Source organism: Corticium candelabrum, chromosome 3 (assembly GCF_963422355.1).
Source record: "Corticium candelabrum chromosome 3, ooCorCand1.1, whole genome shotgun sequence".
Taxonomy (NCBI): Eukaryota; Metazoa; Porifera; class Homoscleromorpha; order Homosclerophorida; family Plakinidae; genus Corticium; species Corticium candelabrum.
Genome location: NC_085087.1, coordinates 376,798 through 398,417, shown reverse-complemented (window position 1 = coordinate 398,417; position 21,620 = coordinate 376,798). Strand labels below are relative to the sequence as shown.

General features: G+C 40.5%; 1 protein-coding gene across 1 annotated transcript; it reads right to left on the bottom strand.

The window, feature by feature from the left end:
- Nucleotides 1–200: 200 nt before the first annotated feature.
- On the bottom strand, nucleotides 201–19,647 carry LOC134176992 (coatomer subunit delta-like). The gene is made up of 7 exons (XM_062643690.1): nucleotides 19,604–19,647; nucleotides 19,502–19,541; nucleotides 19,201–19,430; nucleotides 13,783–13,962; nucleotides 6,138–6,240; nucleotides 2,513–2,627; nucleotides 201–384 (listed from the first exon to the last, which is right to left on the bottom strand). The coding sequence occupies exons 1-7, from the start codon at nucleotides 19,607–19,609 to the stop codon at nucleotides 201–203; spliced, it is 858 nt and encodes a 285-aa protein (XP_062499674.1). The 5' UTR covers nucleotides 19,610–19,647.
- Between the last annotated feature and the right edge of the window lie 1,973 nt (nucleotides 19,648–21,620).

Here is a 21,620-nt window from a genome sequence, read left to right as displayed (position 1 = left end):
AACTTGGAACTTTATTGCTGCTAGGTTAGCTATTTAGTTGTTACTACTAACGGGTGTGCATAGTCTATTGTTGTGATTATCAAACACACCACAACTCTTAGTAGTAGTTGTAGTGTAGTAATGCTTACTCCAAATGCAGTCATCACACAGTGACTTCCCAATAAAGTCATTATAATCATCATTATATTACATCCTATAATTTACAAAACTCTTACTGACCTTTCTGTGTGAACTGTACTAGTTGGCAAAGGGGCTGCTCCTCTGGCAGTATGCAGCTGTAATGAGGTTGTCACATCAGTTCCTTCCGATCTCAGTTGTGCAACAAAAGAGTCGACATCTTTGGATTTACTGCCAAGCCTCAGAGCTTTGCTTAGTGTAGGCTTACTAAAACAAGAACATAATAAAAATGTTACAAATCAAGAAACTCAAACAAGATTACTACAAACTGCATGCCTACTATGTCTACATTCAAAGTATCTTCAGTGTACGTATGTGTACATCCAATACCCATTCCCATCCAAGTATTTATCTACCCACATATCTAGTACCAACCAATAGTATCCGTCGAAGACAATGAAATATAACCAAGTGCCCCGTTCTAGAAACATATAGATTGGATTCGGTGCAATTGCAATCCGAGTTAGGAGAGAAACGCAAGTGCTAGAAGAGTGACTTCAATAGACAAGAAATCTTCGATCGCTGGAAGTGTTGCGAAGAACGATGACACATACAGTCAATCTACACAGGACTGGTGTGGGCGTGCATTCAAATTATGAACTGGAAGATGTTAGTTAATACTCCGTGAAAAACAAACGAAAATGTACCCGAGTGTCCCATTCCCGAGAGCAAGTATACGGGCAATTAACTATATGTCTTGACAAGAGAATCCAGATGACATTAGTTACACGTCCAAATTTGCCTCCATTGTTGAACTAAAAGTAATTGCTTTTCATGGATCTTGCAACCCCGGTTTAAAAGTCAACAATAAGGAGTGTCTTTCACATGAAGCAATGAAAGTGTTTACTGGTAAGTGGTAATTATGTAACCATCCAAACTCAGCGCAGAAGGAGGAGCAGCGTTGGCAAAACTGTGGTCATGATTCATTCATGGGTAGATCTCTTCCAAATGGCAGGATCTAAGCTCTTGTGCGTTCTACCTACGCAAACATAACAATAAAACAGTATGTTCACTAGTTACGTAAGAAAGCTAACTGACATCTAATTTGTAGTCGCATGTTCTTCTGCTTGCAATACATCCTACTTACGCTAGTAGTTCATTATATTGGGTGCATAAGGTGGGCGTATCCTGAACAAAGATTGAGCTCTCACCCTTTATGTATGAGCTAGAAAGAGAAATCAGCGAGGCTGACTCTAGCCAGGACCGTCAAGAACATAAAGGGATGTCTGGTACACTTTCCACACTTACGACTACACGATTCTCATTAGTGTTTGAGCAGAAGACACACCTTTTGTTGACTTTGAAACCAGTGACATCATTTACTGCAGAAAGCAATCATTTTAGTTCAACAACGGAGATAAAATGTAGACGTAAAAACTAATGCCATTCAAATTCTCTCGTTAAAAGCTATTTCTAAAGCGTAGGTTATTTTTCTGTGGGATTGCCCCTTTAAAGAGCCCCTCTCTTCCAAAGATGGCACTTTTGCCATGATAACAGGTCTACTAAATAACAACAACACGCACACGTGTACAAATAATGTGAAAGTCAGAATGCTTTACTTAAATGAACATTCCGTCGACACGTGCTAAGCTAAGTGCCTCGCTACCGTCTTTGCAGAAACGCAGATAAAATGCTAGAAGTCACTCAAGAGACGTTGTCTAACTGTTCTGATGATTCAGAACCAAAGCAAAGTACAACAGTTACGTTGTTGACATTCGGGACCCCTTAGGGTCTCTGTGAAGTAAGTACTCTGTAGACCAAGTGTGAATGTGACGAGAAGAAAATGTGCTAGTGGGTCATAAACGGGCACAGATGCGCATGTAAGACTGAAGAAACCAACTGCAATGTATTGCATGACGACTTCCGGAATGTTAAGTATTATCACGTGACCATTGTGCACTCTGTTTGCTTGCTAATATGCAGCGATTGCATGTTCAAACCTGGTTTCCTGTAAAAGTAACCTACTTATATTGGTGTCTTTGACCTGAGGAAAGATGACAAGTTGGTTTACGCATGACACAACCTCTGCTTCAACAAACGAGATCGCAAATCGCTCCCATACATTTTCCTCATTTGGAAAAGTGATTACGCTCTCATATCCAGCTTTTTGCCTGTAGTTCAGCCCAACCTTCTATCTCAATTGCATAGCTATGCAATCAAGTTTGCGGGAGTGCAATCACGTTTAGTGCAAGACAACAAAGTATCGCTTTAAGTTACATTAGTTGTAAGAGATAACACAGAACACAAGAACACACTGTATTGCTGACTGTCACTACAAACACCCAAGTACCCATAATCAAATCAAAGATGACAGATATAGAGCATACAGCCTTACTTTGTAGAAGGCAACGATGAACGTGATGACTCAAACAAATCTACTGATGTTGTTGAAATAGGAAGTCTTGACTCTTCTATCATGTGACTTGAAACATCTCCTGAGCCAATACCACCTGCCAGAATCCAACCAATGATATATTAATACAACAACTAAGTGTCTGAACGAACGCAGAGCCTTATCACACTCATATCTATATACAAGCTCCAATGCCCGGCTTCACCCGGGTAATACTTTAATCACAGAAATTATTGATTTGCAGACACTGTTTGCTATTAATGACAGGACAGACAGACAGATTATAGCAGAAAGTATCTAAAAATGCGTTTGATGGTTGGAGAGGCAGAAGGGGTGTAGCCAGATCACGTACAGTTTGTATAGAGAGATCTTTGTAGATTTCCAAACTGTGAACCATCCTCTAGAGACATCGTTACTTCTCTCCGCTGCAGGGAGTGCATACCGTCCGATGTCCCGTGCAATACTTACCCAGATAATCCGTTCCCCGTATATAATGAATGCCGACTCTCGCCACTTCGGCAGTCCCGTTGAAGTGAATAAAAATGTCGCGTATACACTTGCAATTGTATAGCACTCCTGGATATTGCGCTGTCCCGTTAAATGAAATAAAGTCACGTGCAGTTAGACGAATCGTATAGCACTCCCAGATATTGCGCTGTCCGAAATAAAGTCACGTGCAGTTAGACGAATCTATCAGAGCAGAACTGGAAGTCACATGCAGTACTCACCCGGACAATCCGTTTCCCATATCTAACAAAGTCACGACTTGTACTGACTCTCGTCATTTCGACAGTCCCGTTGAATGTCGTCTATTCGAAGACGGCAGCTCTTCGACCGTCGTTAACTGGCAAACGACTGTGGGCATATATTTTCAAGACCCGGATATCAGCAAAAATATCTTCCGTTTCCCACCGTCGCGCAATAAACGACACGCTCAGCGTGTACCATCCGACGTTGGGAACGGGCAGTCTAAATTCGGTGGAGATACGATGCGCTGTTCCGGAGATATTCGTGCACGAGCGAAAGCGAGTGCAATCGGCAGGAAATGGTGTCGTCGTGGGAGAAGTCAGGAAGACGACCACAGTCTCACTTTCGACCGGAATGAATTAGGCGTACGCAAGCCAAATTCGGCCGAGATCGGACTCGCCGTTTTTGAGAAACGCTCCAACAGACGGACAGACAGACAGACAGACAGACACCTCTTCTTTATATATATGTCTGTCTGTCTGTCTGTCCGTCTGTTGGAGCATTTCTCAAAAACAGCGAGTCCGCACGCCGAATTCATTCGGGTCGAAAGTGAGATTGTGGTCGTCTTCTTGACTTGTCCCACGACGACGCGATTTCCTGCTGATCACACTCGCTTCTGCTCGCGCGCGAATATCTCTGGAACGACGCATCGTATCTCTGCTGAATTTAGACTGCCCGTTTCCGACGTCGGACAGTACGTGCTGAGCGTGTCGTTTATTGCGGGCGATGCTGGGAAACGGAAGATATTTTTGCTGATATCCGGGTCTTGAAAAAATATGCCCACAGTCGTTTGCCAGTCTACGACCGTCGAAGAGCTGCCGTGTTTAATGCACCTGTTCCCCGAAATGCCAGCAACGTTTTTGAAGAGACAACGTTTAACGGAACTGTCAAAATGGCGAGAGTCGGCATTCGTCATATACGGGGAACGGATTATCCGGGTAAGTATTGCATGTGACTTGCACGTTAGGGGATTCACGTCAAAATTATAGATGCCAGGTTCGATACACCTGTTCTTCGCAACAGGACTGTCCAAATGGCTTCAAGGGGATCAATAATCCAATCAACTGGATTTTTTGAAACTGGACACGTGTCGAATAGATGCCAAGTTCGATACACCTGTTCCTCCCAACCGCAGCAACGTCCAAGTCAAAATGGCTTCAACCAATCGCTAATCCAATCAACGGGATTTTTGGAAACAGCAATTGAAGGGGATATAACTACGAATGAGAATTCTGTCTGGCTGCTACTAAACAATAAAAGCACTTACACCACCGCTAATTAGTGACAGTAAATGGTTACTGACAAAACATTACAGTCTGGACATTTTTCGTTGTTTTTACAATGCCTCCCAAGAGACTGGCTGGCAAACAGTGTCTGCAAATCAATAATTTGTGTGATTAAACTATTATCCGGGCAAAGCCGGACATTGGAGCTCGTTGTAAATACAGAGCTGGAAATAACAGCCGGACATCCGGACAATGTTGGATCAATATTGCTATTTGAAGGGGCAACTGAATCTATGCGCGGACATCCTAGTCCTGTCATCAATCTGAACTGTTGCCAAGGAATCTTGATTTTGTTAACTAATGTGAGCTTAGAACAGGCTAGAGCAAGCTGTTGAGCATGTAACTTTTAGCATGTACATGTACAAGGCACTAGGCTGCATCACAGGTGGTCACATCACAGGTGAAGATAACACGTTTAGGTGTTTAGGTGTTTTACAATAATAAACAGCTGGTGTTACCATTTTAGGTGTTGTGTTACTTAACATGTGGTTGGATTGAATTCATTTTTCTGGTGGTTGTTGCAGGTCTATGTGTCTAGGTAAGGCAGCCATCCCATCCTTTGGCCAGCCATCCGTTGAGTGTAGTCCTGCAACTAGGCTACTGCTCATCTCTTTCTATGCAATTATAGCAGGCTTTACACCTTGGCATAGCTTCTGACTATAAGTGCCATGGGCTATTACAACTCATTTACTAGTAGTTTAGTTTCTTAACTTGTCTTTCGTTTTCTGATGGCTGCATTTGAGTTCCCGACAATTGATTTACGTTCCTTCAGAGTGGGCAATGCTGCAGCATCAATTCTGCCAAAAGAAGCACCATCTGGCTACCTACCAGTAATGGTGAAAGGATGGGAATTGCCTCTTTTGGCCAGCAAGCGTTTCGCATTTGGAGAAGAGAACCAACATAAAATTTTAATGAAAACGAAGAGTATTATGCTAATCAGTTTCTAAGCGTTTGTGTTCATTGCATTATGTAATAGCACAATCATGTATGCAAACAGTGAAAGAGTGCCAAGGTGTTAAAATTAATTCAAGTTACCTGAAACAATCTTGATATCCCAGTAAGGCAGTGGGCTAATGCCCCAAATGGCACATACTAATCTGGTTGCTAGGGCTCAAAGAGGTACATGTAGTGTACATGTGCATAATGCTGCATCGTGAAGTCCACAGAGCAGTGACAACAGCTCTTTATGTTTATGGATACATTATGAATATATATATATATATATATATATATATATATATATATATATATATATATATATACCAAAGTAGCTTTTGACCAGACTTCCGCCAAATTTGATCGGACGTTCACAAAATGTGCAATATCATAATATAACATATAATATAATATATAACATATATAACATTATAACATATATAACATATATGTTATAATGTTATATATGTTATATATTATATTATATGTTATATTATGATATTGCACATTTTGTGAACATCCGATCAAATTTGGCGGAAGTCTGGTCAAAAGCTACTTTGGTCAGACTTTTATGTCCGGCCAAATTTTATTCCTTATTTCGAGCACTGTAAATAAACTGACATGACAGACAACTTTACCTGCAAACCCTTTAGTTTTTCCACTACGTTGTGCATCCTTCTTGATCTGGTTTAGTTCTTTAGCTCTCTGTTTCATTATTGCCTTTGCCTCTTCCATTTGAGTCTAATGTAACAGCAAAAAAACTAAGAACAAACCAAGCCACAACTACAATGATGTAAAAAATCAAAACCTGGAAACATCTAAATGAAATGTATTCATATATGTGTAGATATGATCAAACCCATAAGCCACCATATAACTGTTCCAGTACGAAAGCACTTATTTCATAATTAGCAAACTGCTGAGTAAACCATTGCAACAAAGTCTTGTCACTTCAAACAGCCTTGCACCTATTCAAAATCTAGCTCAAATTAGACTTAGATAAAGCCATAACTTCACGTCTGCATCTAATTGAACTGCAAACACCAAAGATTACACTGAAATCCTTCTAGGTGCTGCTTTTACCTGGCAGTAGAATGATAATAGCAATGCATGCATAAACAACAAAAAGCTGACTATCACTGATTCACTAATAACAAAGCAATGTGAAAGTGTTTCATGTTCAGATTTGCTACCAGCTGTTAGTAGACTATGATTTTCTATGCTTGTTGCTGGGTTTTTGTGACGAACCTGTGAGTTTAGGTAAGGATTGGACTGTTATACTGTGTTTACACAAGCACATAGCGAGTCATGCTGTGCCAGCTTGTGCCAACCTAGCATGCCAGCTCGCATTTACACGACGCATTCTTTAGAAATTGAGCCAATGCTACTGATGGGCGTATTGTTATCGTGTGTTATTTACTTCTAACCAACATACCTCGTGCTAACTCACGCTCGCAATAGATAGAAGTCAAGCTGCTCATGATTTGTTCTATACAACGGCGAAATTTGTAGGACATTTATGAGACGACGTCCTATTTCTAGGAAGCGTATACATATAGGTCTACTGCCATTTGACTGCATGTTGCAGCAACAAAGTTCAAAAGATTTGTTCCTTGCTGTCGTTGCCTGGGCACTTGCGCTTTTCATTCTTACTTCTCAAATAAGGTACATTTGTATACAATGAACATGAGCAGCTCCCATCCTAGCACGCGTAGTATTTACATGACATGCCTGACCCGAGTCAGCCCAGTGTGGCATGGCTCAGCTGCTGTTTACATGTGCCTTACAAAGCAAGCAAGCACCGGCTGGCCCATTTACAAGTGCTCGTGTAAACAGGCCATTAGTTACAAGACATACTATACATTACCACTAGAAGCCGTGTTGTACTGCAGGGGTATGCAACTGGCGCTATTGCACTGCATGTAGCGCCAACCTCAAGTTTGCAGCACCAATGAAGCGCCAAGCCAGCTCAGACAGATCTAGAGCATGCGCACTAAATTTTCCGCTGATTTTCTCAAATTTCAATTTCACGTGTTTTAAAGTAATCAAACTCTTGATCGTCAGCAACCTCTACTAGAAAAACATTGTACAATTCTGGTGTAAACGAGGGAAACGATTACAAAGCATCTCACTTCATTGGCACTTCTACTTGTCTACTTTCCCTATCTCAGTCTTGTGTGACAAGGCTAGCACATAAAGAATGAGTTTGTCTCAGCAAAACTTGAGAATGCCTGCTTGACACTGGGTATGGCTGCATGAGCACATGCCCTGTATAAAAACTTTTCTCTCAGAGCGATTTTTTTAAATCTTAAAAGTATAATGTAGTGTAGACTACATGTGTAGTTTAAGTCTATTTTACCCTAACGATGTAGGTATTGAACGTATGCTTCAGACAGCATCACGTAATGTATGTGTGCATGTAGAAAGTACATGCGTGGGCATGTACAGGTATTTTGTATTCAGAGCCAGATGAGGTGTTGGAGCTAGATTTAGCGTCATAAATTTTAGGTTTGCGCACCCCTGATACTACCTAAGCACATCTTTCTGCCAGTGGCAGTTACACATCTTACTTGCAGTGAGCAACTGGTAACAATTACTATACAGATATGGATATGGAGCTTCAGAGGCCATAAACGCAAGAATCGAAGTCAGCATTGCATTGTATGTCATATGTAGGGATATGGAATACCTGCCAACAAACATAGATTTGTAGTAAAGATGTAATTTTCTGTCGAAATAACAATAACTGGCTTGAAGCAAGTCAGGAAGCTCTCTTAGGTGGCGATAACACACACTCTAACAATGGCATACCATATAAGACAAAATATTGGTGGAGAATTTATTTTGACGAATTTTTCAGCGAGCGCCAATATAAAATCCACCACTAACTTCGCCACAAGATGGTAACCCCTGCTTACTGTCTGCTGTGCTTATACCCTGCTTAGCAAAGAGATTAAACATGAGAATGAGGCCATGAAGCTATTGATGAAGTAGGAGGAGTCATGTAGGTCACTTCTGTGCGCTGACACAGCAATTCTTCATCAATACAGTAATTTGGAGACCAGTAAATTAGGAAATGTGATGGCCACAAACGCAGCTGTCAATCGCAAACTCCTCCATGATGCTGCCACTTAACTAGTGGGTGGGGAACATCGTACATATATATATATATATATCTATATATATATATATATATACATATAGTATATATATATATATATATATATATATATATATATATATATATATATATCACACATCAAACAACAATGCGCAACCGCCAAACAAAATCTGCCAATATGCTTTTTGCATCAATTTCTTAGCAAACCTCCAAAATAAATTCCCACTGATGTTTCATCTTATACTGTAGGTATTGAGTATCGGCAATTGCAAAGCAGAACTCAGGATAACAAAATCGAAAGTCAACAATTGGTTTCACTGCCTGTTGCAAATAGCAGTCTTTGTTCTTCTAGATCCATGACTGTGGAATCTGCAATTATGGCGTATAATGCTGGAGCTCAAGCCCAATGAACTCGTTTTGTAGCCAATAACTCACCAAGACGCAAGCATAGCTAGGAAGATTGACTTACTTTGAATTTTGCTTTTGCTTAACAAAGTGCACAGTTCATTTGGTCGAACGATGGAACAACAGTAAACAATCTCTGAGTGGTCAGGATTTAACAGAGTTCTTGGTCAGCCTGTATTTACCTCTACACTAGCAATCAGTTACCTTGCCTGCAATTCTTCAGCAGCTGACTGAATTAACTGTTGCTTACTAGCTGTACTGCTGCAGTCCCACACCATTTCATCCCAACTGAATAAACCACACTGGATAGTAGACCAACCAATATACCTCAAGGCCCCAGAAATCATCTGGAAACACTCTGATAAATTTGAGCATGTAGTGCTAAGAATGGGAACATTTCACCATTGCATACACTTTCCGCCGTCAATGGCAAACGATTTAGTAAAGTAGGTCTTCAGAACTTGCTGGTAGACGTAAACAATTCAACAATCCATTTCTCCTGAGACTTTATGAAATCAATCATTCCAATGAAAAAGCATTATCAGAGTCTTCATCAATCACATCTTGCACGGGTTCTTTCCTTGAGTATCTATAAACTGTTTCCCACTATCAATCAATCATGCCAGCAAATGCTGCTTTCAACTGTTCTTCTTTCCCCACATCACGAACATACCGTCTTGTCCGACCTTCCTGACATCTTCTAACAAAATGACCCTTATTTCGACAACGCGCACAGTTTCTTGAATAAGCTGGACATCTCACTAAAAATGATTTAGTCCACAAATTTACAGTCTCGAACAATTTGTCTATCTGACTTCTGCATTACTTTAGCTCCTTCTGCTGCATACGTATGTCGTTTACCCCTATCTCACTACCTGAAGCTTGTTCCAATAACTGAAATTTGGACGTTTCTGAAGCTCTACAAATTGAGATAGCTCTATCTAGAGTCAGTTCCATTTCATGCAACAGTCTCTCTCTTACACTTACATCTCTCTAACTCCATAAACCTATTTCTCTATAATCGCCCAGGCTTCCAAATTCACGCGTCTTTTCAAGAATTCTCAGTTCTATCACATATTCATCTATGGTTTCCCCTGCCTGCTGGTTTCTTGCAATAAACCTGATGTATTTCATACATCACATTCCGCTTAAGAATGAAAATAGGATTCAAACTTCTCAACAACTGTCTTGTACTTACTCTTATCTTCATCTTCACCAAATGTAAATGTAAGGTAATCCGGGATGATTCCTTCCACATTGCCTTTGGTGACCCATATCTTGTAGACAACATGCCATTTTAACTTGCTATTGTATCTGCCTTCTGTATTGGTCACTGCATTACATATAGGAAATTTCGTGATCATGCCCTTGCTCACCTCGATTAGAAACAGGATATAATGTCAGCGAAGGTCAGATTGTATGGATGGGTAATTCAATACATTTACCAGTCATGGGTGGGTATGGTTGGTGGGATTGATGCTCAATTTCCTTTGCTGGTTTCTAGTAATAACCATGTTCACGCTAGTGTGAACGGCCACCTAGATAACTAGTAAGTGCTCGGTTAGCATTGTGTTAGGCGAGCAATGGTGTTCTGTCTTACTTACTCGTGTAACATTGGTTGCATCTTTATGTAGCAATAATTTCTGTCAAACAACTTAAAAAACAGACTGTCAGTTGCTCTTCTTCTGGCTTTGTCTTTCATTCTTCGCTCACGTTTGGATCGTTTACTGAGATAGTCGCATAACAATGGTCGTGTAGTCACGTGATAATGGTTGCGTAGCAATAATTTATGTCAAAGTAACGCGTGGAAACTCAAAACAGACTTTTCTCTCCTCTTATCTTTGCCTTTTCATTCCCTTTGTCACGCATCAGTCTCCTTTGCTCTTTAGTCGCGTACGGGAGCAAAATCGAAAGCCATTTCACTTTTCTTGCCAAGAAAATGTAATTGTGTCGAGTCCTCGAAAAGGGACCCTTGGAGCAACTTTTTAGTGCATGTGTTGCGGAGTCAAAATTGCATTCATCTAGCATCATCATTTTGTCGATCCGACTCTTCACTTTGCCGTAAATCCATATGACAAGTGTTGACACATGTATATATATATATATATATATATATATATATATATATATATATATATATAATATCTCGACCTCAATTGACATGACAAGAGAGAGTCTCGCTTCGCTTGCCGACTATACCCTAGTTACCAAACTATGCATATGACTATAGTTGCATAAGAGGCCGGTCATTATAAAGTGTCCAGGTGGGGGCTGGCAAAATTTGCCGAAGTCTGCATAGTTTGATATGTGACCCCTCTAAATATGCCTGCTAAAAACTTCTGGCCCCCACTGTCTGTCGGTTAACTTTAGATGACCCCCAAATATGTTCATATATATGCATATAATCACATATATGTATGTACAATAAAAAGTAGTCTGTTTCAGGGTTCTATAGTGTGGACTATAGGTATGATTACTAAATTTGGTCATTTTCATTCAACCCGCTGACAAAACAAGTAAAGCAAGAATTGCTGCTTTCAGCAATGCAAGAGTGAAAAGCCTAGCTTAGAAATAAAGATATACTGTTTTTGCATGCAATTCTATAGTATATACAGATAAAACCCTGAAAAATTATGACCCCCAAACAGAAGATGACTCAAATGCTTAGTGACCCCTGCAAATCACCGAGTTTCAAACTTATGGCCTCCACAGCAAATTTGCCAGCCCCTGAACACTTAATAATGACCGGCCCCTAACTGTGCTATGCTTTAGCTAGCAGTGTTAACATGCTATTTGATGGTGCCGATAAGAAGCAGTTCCAGATTAAGCACCTCCTCTCACATGCAAGCAGACGAAAAGCATGTGAGGTCGCACAATGAGCATGGAGGAAGGCTTGCCTCGCGAGACTAAGTGCATGCCTGCCTGTCTCTGTCTGTCTGTTTGCAAAACAATCTGGTGCTCGCTTGGCGGGTCAATTGATTTTCTGTGCTGCTCACTTTGAGTGCCATAGTGCCAGTTGCCCACCCATGCCATTACTCGCTTTTCTCAATGGTTTGGGGTTTCTAACACTGTTCAACACGCACTAACACCTACAAATCGAGTCTTTGTGTCTTTCAATTAGTGTTTAGTCAACACAGTGTGGAAATACATGGTCGCCGAGATGTACAAGCTGGAAGCTAAACCTCCTCTATTGTCACCTATTTTACAGTTATCAGAGCTGAAAGTTACAACATTGTCGGAGCACCAGTGAAACAGTAGGAACACGACCCCGCAACACCAATGGCTCTTTATTAGCAAGTCTTATCTCATGAGCAAGTTTACTGCTGACAGATCATAGCACCAAAGGCCAAATACTACAGCTACAAACAGATTTGCAAAACTAGCTTTGTTCTTGAAAGTTAGAAACCAGATCAGTCAGCAGATGTGTACCTTCGTTCAGAAGTCACTGTTCAGATTCTACAAACAATAACACTGGCCGTTTCTTGTTCCTTTTGGAGCACTAGACAATCAGCTGTTCAACAAGTACATACTTAGAATGAGCTTGGTTCAGAGCTGTGGTCAGCCGTTGAAATAAAACTATATGGAATTACCCCAGATTACCCTATTATACACAAAGCTTCAGGGCCAATAGAGTGAAGCAAAACAAATGTTTTCACAGCGTTATTTTGTATATTCAATCCGGAAGCAATCATATAAATATCAAAGTGCTGGTGCCACTTTCTCCAAAATGAAGACATATTTCCAGATACAGGCATGTTTCCGACAGGTTCACACATTCCATGTCACCTGGTACACTGCATCGTGTAGTGTCTAGGAATTGTATTCTATTACAGGTAACTCAAACAACCAACTTCTAGACAACACAACACAATGTACAGCTAATAATTAGCTCGTACAACTCAGCCTGTCCAGTCATCCTAGTCCACATTCCCGGATCAAGACCCATTAATTAATTAATTAATTGATGAACCTCTAGTCAACGTCCCTAGATTAACACATACATTACAGATCCAAGCTCGACAATTGACCTCTAAGAGCACACACAGAGAATTTGAAGCCATAGTCCAAACTACTTGGTGCGCTTGGCAGCCTTCACAAAATTCAGCCACAAACCAGGTTCTTGTGGCTTTTATGGACTCAGTCGAGAAAGTCCAGTGTTCTATAACACCCGAAGCAGCTGCACTGCTCTGTGATCCAGATTTCCACGTGCTCTACATCGACTTTGAAAAGTATTATGCTTATGAAGTATCCCACTTTATCATTTGGTTGTCTTACCTTGACATGGTTACTACATTGCTGAGGGTTATCTGTGCCAACAGAAAAGGTGACTGAAAGCTCTATCTATAGTAAATGAATCAAATATTGAGAATAGTTGACGCAATTGTAGCAGAAGAACCATGGAAGCATCTCACTGTCTATAGTGTCATGCACCATCTACGACAATCCAAGCCCTTAGCCAAGCATTGGAGGCTGGGGCATTTTTAACAGCTACAGCAGTACCTACAGTAGGTTGCAATGTCTGTGTGGAAGAATCTACAGCTTGGTATATGCATACATGGGCTAGCAATGTGACTTCTTCCCTCACCCAACAGGCATGCCTCAATACCTCAAGGTATACCTAAAGGCAGTTTGCCAAACCTCATTCTAAGCAGACTAATACAGTAACAAGCACTGATGTTTACAATGCAACAATTCTACTTAAGATGACAATTGAGGACTAGGCTACGAGCATCACACAAACGCCACTGACATCTTACCTGTCTAACAGCCATGAACATCTTCTCTTCATGAGAATCCATTTCAGTGTAAGTTCTAATCTGTGCCAGATTAACGTTCTCTCGATATCCCAGAGCAATTACTTCATCAAATGCAAAAATCAACTCAAAAGCATTTTGGCAAACTTCACTCTCTTCCAGTGACGAACAATATTCAGGGACCTAGCACACAGGCAAGACAGTTACCCACATCTACAATCATTGCCACACTGCAACTAAATCTATAATTTCAGTCATTTTAAGTTAGCTGTACATTCTTAGCAAAGCACATGCAGCAATGCTCGCACAAAATTGTGTTAGCTGCATTTTCAAACCGACTGCAAAACGGACAAAATTACTTCTGCCCGAGTACTTTGGAGCAAAGAAAAGTATAAGCTGACACAGCAAGATTGTAAGGGAGAGATATTTCAACAATCAAGTGAGCTTCCTGAGTTGCAAGATACAACAAGGTTAATTAAATAAGATCCATGCAACAAAGCAGAAGCATCTTTGGATGCTATATGCAGCTCATGTAAGCTCCAATTAGTTTCTTGCAACAACCTTCATTTGACAGCTTGCTTCGATTGGGTTTAATAACTGCAGGGTTCTAGCCAGGGATCCTAAGACCTGGGCTGCTATGCCTTGACAATGACTGCTATGCCATCCATCTTTGCGACTAAGCCACTACGTTTGTATACTTACTACGTAAGTCTAGCCAGTCCTCTCCAAACCCGTCATATCATGGGAGGCCATCCTTTGATGTAAAGTCTTGTTCACATAATTTGTGTTTAATGGGAATTACAGATACCTATAGTTGTAGGTCTGTCCAGCAAAGGTGTTAGGAAACTTAATTAATTTGATTAGCAAAGTACAAATGTGCCTGTTGGTGCCATCATTTCAACTACTTAGATGGACTTACAATGCAATTGGTGCAATGCAACGCGAGACTGCAGCACAGCATTTAGTACTTCACATTCCCAATTGCAGGAATCGAGTAACTTGCAACCAAAGGAATCCAACAACACTCATAGCCAGTCCCTTCTCCTTTCTATTAGTGGAGGGCAAAGTGGGGGAGGGGCTGCTATGCGAGACTAATCCAACATGTTAGCGCTTAGCAGTTTAGCATAATATTTCTTTTTAGGGGTGAGTTATCAACTTGGATCACCTTCATCAGGTATGACTAACAACAAGAACTCTAAAAGTTTACAAATATGACATGCGCAGAGTGTGCATTTGTTAAACAAGTCGACACCTTCTTGGTCACCAGAATTCGATGAGACAATGAGAGCAACAAACATGAAAGATTTGCCTTCAGACATTTTCCACCAAAGTAGACAGAGGAGGAGCTGGCTACAGAAGACTACCACTTTCAACGGTATGCCATTATAGGCGAGGTTTAGCAGAGACGCCAATCAGGTAACCTTGCAACTATTAATAATTTAAGACTACAGAAATAACCAGTTATACAGTATATAACTTCTAACAACTGCCCAGACATCACAGTACATGATTTTGGATAAGAGTTAAACAGAGGTCAGGATGTGTATAGATATAGACAGACAAACAGACAGACAGACAGACAGACACAACTACATAAAAGCGAAATTCAGAACACTGCTTGCTAATAATACCCTATAGCATCAGATACTACTATATAAACAGTACGCACAAACACACACCACACACCATACATTTTCAAACAAACAAACAACTGACAGACAGACAGACAGACAGACACATTGTTATATTTGAACTCTTACTCTACCAATAACAATCGCTAACTTTACGTATGCATTACAATAACAGTCAATGAACAAAATGTTGAACGTCTTTATCATACAGAAAATCATCAAAATTGCACTTCGACAACTTCGACAACTTTTTAAATATTACAGACAGACAGACAGACAGACAGACAGACAGGGCTAGTTTCTGTAGAGTATTAGTTTGGTAGAGATTTTGTGCGATTGGGACAGTAGAGTTGCCTAGTTGTGTTGAATGTAGATTTCAATGTTGAAAATATATGTATTGGACAGACAGACAGGGAGAAAGAGACTCAATATGCCTTCAGAAGTCCAATTCCAATGTAATAATGAAAATGAAAAAGCTTAAAAGAGTTGCAGAGGAAAATGAATAATTGGACGATAATGAAAGACACATTCAGAACATCATTCATTAGAGTTTTAGTAGTATTAGATCTGTATGTCTCAGTAGATAGACATTTAGCTTAGCAGTTTTTACCTAGTGTTCTTGTAAAATTTTGCTTTTTGTGTTCAATAGTGAAATAAGATTAACAGACAAACAGACAAACTGTCGCAGAGGGCATCAGACGATTCAGGCAAGAACAACTGCAAGGAATGTATGTGCTTTTGGCGCAAATGGTTCTCAACGACACTACAGTAGTGCAACACTAACACAATCACTAAGAAGATTCTAATTCTTACTTCCAGTAATCATAATGACACAGACAGATGACTTTGTAACTCAGTTTTATGTACATTAGATTGATAGGCACAAAGGGGCCTATTGAACTCACTTTTAAAGTTTGCTATTTAGCTACTTTACTTAGCCTGTAATAGTAATCATGTTCGAAATATACTACCATTGATAGCCAAACAACAGACAAACAGACACAGACTGGGACCATAGGTCCCTTCTGTCTAGTCATAATGTGTATGTGTATTTGGTGCATATCTACCGTGCAATGTAGTTTTTACGAGTTTTCATGTATGTACTAGATGTAATGGACACGTAGATTAGCTATTGCTTTGGTGCTATAGTTCATTTATGAAAAATATATGTATTGACAGACAGACAGACAGACAGACAAATAGACAGACGAACGAAAAATATATGTATTGACAGACAGGCATAACAACAGACAGACAGACAGTAATTTAGCTATTTAGATTGTAATAGCATTTGATGTTTCAAATATGTTCTTTGAGACAGACAGGAAGTCAGAAAGACAGTAAATCTGAGGCCGCCAGACATAACTAGTTAGTGTATAAAGTGTTAGTGTATAAAGTGTTAGTTGTAAACTACGAAATATATTAAGTTTGACACACAGACAAACAGACACTCAAATAGTCTATGATCCAACTCCAGAATTGTGACATGTCGTTGCACCCTCATCCGACTTTTATCTTTCAGTGGATTTGTACTAACTAAAAGGTGCTTATTGCAAACCCAAATGTTGCCTTTTTAAAGTGTCCTAAATAAGAGAAACAAGTGATGAGCTCATTGCCATGGCAACCACACAACATACACTCCTTTTCTGTATAATCTAACCACTTCTTTTATCAAAAATCTTACATCACGACATCTCTATGTATCCTACTGTACTTGATTTGTTATCTGTGCAGTAGCAATCATCTGAAACACAACGATAATAGTCTAATGACTTGATGTGATATGCAGGTGGTTCATACGAGGCAACTGTTGTGATTATAGAGTAGAATCAGTAGAGTAGTATCATTCTAATTGACTTTATACTTTTACTAATCTACTATGAAGAGCTACATTTCAACAATTCTAACTTTAGAATGTCTAAATATGCAATACCGATGTCATGTAATTTACTTAGCAGCGATGATGACTCGATCTTGATGAAATTTTCTTTTCAATACTTCACAGTCTGCCTGTTTGTTACAACCTATAGCTCTTGGGAGCACCTAAAGTGTCAGTGCACTGAAAACGTCCATTGCCTTAACAGGAGCAGCGCCTATGCAGAGTGCAGTTACTGCTGCAAAGACACGTAATGAATGCCATTAGCACTTCAGGAGCAGGCAACTGATCTGACCATTGCACAGCTGATGATGTCGGATCTTCAGAAACAAATTTCTGTCCATGACCTACAGGATTCAGAATTTCGAAACAACGTTTTTGACTGCCGCTTGGTTATTTGCGCAATGGATATAGCTATACAGATTTGCAGAGAATCATGACTTGGAGGCAACTGATTGATACGGCTGTTGTTTGCACAGAACATTTGATATCGAACAGTATTATTAAACGGCGCGCAATCTAGGTTTTCCTTACAAAGCACAAACTTTTCCCATATGCTAAATAGGTTTTCATCAATTTCATATGTTTCTCCTAACATAAGGAACACTCAATTGCCATATAGCCAAAGCATGCATTTGCGTCTTCCTTCTAAAATCTGTGCATTTTACTGAGAACTGCAGATGAACTGGTGGAATCACATCCAGTAAATGAATACAAACCGACGAGAGCTTGGGCCTACAATGCAAGATGTATACATTGCAGACACATCAATAAAACAAACTCGCTGTTTTGTTCTCGTTGGAAATATTACTGTGCAAGGAAATTGTCAGGCAAGAGAAGAGTGCACCCTATAATGGCGACATCTGTGTCGGGTAAAGGAATCAGGACACTAGTGGCATGCACCGTGTTTGTGGCATGCCTTGCATGAAGCAGCAATCAAGTGTTTGCTTCTTCTTATGTAAACAAACGTGAACCGACTACTATGTATACGTCCAGCATTCAGTTCCATGCACTTCTCACGTAAAGCTGCATGGCATTTTAAAAAGCTTGATGCAAACTTGGAACTTCTGACGCTACAGCTGTGCTCTTCCCATCTGTCTAGTTACATAAATGACCTCATTTTAGACGTTGAGTGCATGCATTTTCAATCAGTAAATCTACATGACGCTGCTATGTACATCCAGTCCGTAAACCCTTCCATCACATCATTTTTAATAACCTATTTGTTCTGTGCTTGCATTTGATGTTTCCATACTTCTACTAAAAGTACTCTCTAAATGTTTTCATTATGTCAGTGTTGTGGAACGTACCAGATTAATGATTTCCTATATCAGGCTGACGTCTCTTCACGTTCCCAATCGAACTTTACTAATTATTATATATTACATTTTGTTACACAAACAACTGTCTATCATGTGGTGAAAACGAAAAAGAATCACTACTACCGCGCAACATGGCCTCGGAGTAAAGATCCTTCAGTATTGGAACTTACCGTTAATTTCTACATCAGACTGATGTCGTCACGTTTCCAATTGAACTGTCTATCACGTGATGAACACTGAAAAGAATCCCTACTACTGCTCAACAGGGCCTTGTAATATGGATCCTAAGTGTGCAATCGAAGTCTTCAAAATCTTTAACTTGGGACAAATATTTTAAAGGGCAAAATTTGTATTTCTCTTTACTATGAGTCTACCAACATTCTAGAAGCAAAGGATTAAAGTCGGACGAGGAGTGCAACAATGGTCACGTTTTAGAAGGCTTTTCAGGTTAGGATCATGGACAACCAAGCAACCAAACAAACAAACAAAACGCACGACAAAGGAACAGTCAACCACCCAACCAAAAACCAAAAGCAACGGTGGACTGGACACTACTGTTCACTCCCCACCCCTCCCACCCTAGGCAACTCACCACTCTGCTAAAAAGCCGCAATGTTTCCAAGTCCTCCAATATATTCGACGCCTTGGTCGTAATAAGCACCATATACATCTTGTCTAGAGGCTGGTAAACATATCTAACGCTCTCTGTCTCTACAAATGTGTGCTGCACTTGTTTCCCACTACCAACTAGCTTAGGAAACGCTGCAAGTAAGCCTTCTATACGAGACCGACTCATCTCAACAAACTGCCGAGATATGAGTGCTACAGCAAACGAACAAAGTAGCAAAACGGTATAGAACATCTTGCCACGTCACACGCTCGGAGTGTCTTACGTTTTCCAGCTCGGGTACAGATGGCAGCTGCTAGCAACACCTGCAGCAAACATTAAAGAATATGTAAGTTGTGTAGGCTTGCTGAACAACAACGGTCCTTACCATCATCAATCACAATCGCCCAACTCAATGGCACAAGCTGCGCAAGCGCGGAGTGGTTGCGTAGGTGTGTGTTTCTTGCAGAGGGGCGATGGAATCTGTTGCGGATTGAGTCGGCAAGGCAAGGTGACTGGTCTAGACGAGCGTTACCCATTTTTCATACATGGGCGTGGCTCAATCATTAAGTAATAGTAGACCTATACAGCTAGACTCTGGCATCTCTAGGAAGCAAATTTTTGCTCAGTCAAATTGGCAAGTTTATCTAAGCTTCAACGCTGATTTATTTCTTACAAATCATACAATTGCATAACACCGCGACAAAACTATATGCACATAGATCAAGTCGTTTAAATTTAGTGTTTTACTAATTTAATTTAAACGGCAATGACGTATCACCTCAACTTAGAAAGTGTGTCTAGATAACCGAGGCAGAAATTTCGCGTAATACTGGACCATGCCTAAGAATGCTCGTATCTGAGTTTGATTATGTTGTCGAGGCATTGCCAGCTCGTGATCTTTCTTGGTGAATGATAAGTGCGCAGAAATCACGTGACCACCGTTTCTGCGTTTGCATTTACTTTTGTTTGTACGAATACCATAGTCTCCTTCAATCTCTAAGACCATGTCTAAACGTAAAGTCTCCAAGTGCTCTCCTAGACTTCTTCCTGTCACGGTGATGTCATCCAAATCTACTTGCATCCATGAATTCCTTGTAGAATCTGATCCATAGTCTTCTGCCAAATTGCTGGTGCTGTTGCAACATGTACGGCAAATGTTGGTATTGGCCACATCCATATGAGTATTCACAGCGCTAGTCATCTAGGGTGCGTTTCTTTCACCTCCACCACCTCAACTGGTTGAAGCGGTAGAGTTCTGGCACGTTTCTTTTATTTCCACCGGATTAGGTGGTAGAGGTCTACCGGCTCCACCGGCTCCACCAGCTCCACCAGCGAAATGTCGGTTGAGCTGGTAAAGTCGGTGGATGTAGGCTATTGCGCATGCCCAAGTAGAGAGAAATAGCGGAAAGCAGACGGAAGTACGATTTGAGCATCAAAACATCCGTTTCTTCAGCCATAGACTGACTCCAAACAATAGTAGGAGATCGCGTTCTTCGTGGGCATATCCATTTCAACCAACAGGTGAGTGCGCATGCTCGTCTCTTTTACTGCCTTCCACCGAGATTACTTCCGCTCAACCAGAGTACCTCTACCCTTTCGAGCTTGTGGAGGTAAAAGAAATGCGCCCCTAGACTAGCTGTCTAGACTCCTCATCCGGCTCCATCTAGATAGCTGTAAATATATGCTTGTTTCAAGTCAAGAACGGTGACTGCGTTTTCCCATGCACCACCAAGACTGGCCTAGATATCATCAATTCGTGGTGGTGGATAGGTATCCATTTCAAGTGGTGAATTCACAGTTGCCACATGTCTCTAGCCTGGCCTAATTAATTCCGCTGCTTGCAATGGATACGGATGTTGTCTACAGATCCATAGTTGAGGAAATATTTCCTAGGTAAGAAGTTGTAAAGGTTGTTTTGTGTCCACATCGTGACAAACATCACATAATTTAAACAATAAGTTGGCAAGAGTACCCAAACTTCATTGTGTCTAATGGCAGAAAAACCTCCTGTTGGACACCAAAGAGAGTCATCATGGAACACTGAATTTTACCACTTGCACACTAGGCTTCTGCCAATCTGGTATACGTACGTAGAAATTGAGGCCTCGACCCAACCATAATAATTATTATGGTAGGCCTATGAAATCAGACTGTTTCTTGATGGAGACAGTAATATAACTTAGTGGCAGTAGATACAAGTAAAGGATGGCGGGGATCGACCTAGCTGGTTGGCGGCTCCCAAAAAGACGGTGAATATTTGCAATTCGACTTCCACCACACAACGGTGATAATGCATCATATATCTATTGCGGCTCAATAAACATTATGTAGGTAATGGTTTTTGTTTTGTCAGACTGGAAATCATTTTTCAAGAGTCACTGAATCACGCATTTTAGCGCGCG

Coding starts and splice junctions, on each gene's coding strand:
- LOC134176992 (XM_062643690.1), bottom strand. Junction 19,431..19,501: donor CTGTACCCGAGCTGGAAAAC/GTAAGACACTCC, acceptor CGTTTGCTGTAG/CACTCATATCTCGGCAGTTT. Junction 385..2,512: donor TCATCGTTGCCTTCTACAAA/GTAAGGCTGTAT, acceptor TTCTTGTTTTAG/TAAGCCTACACTAAGCAAAG.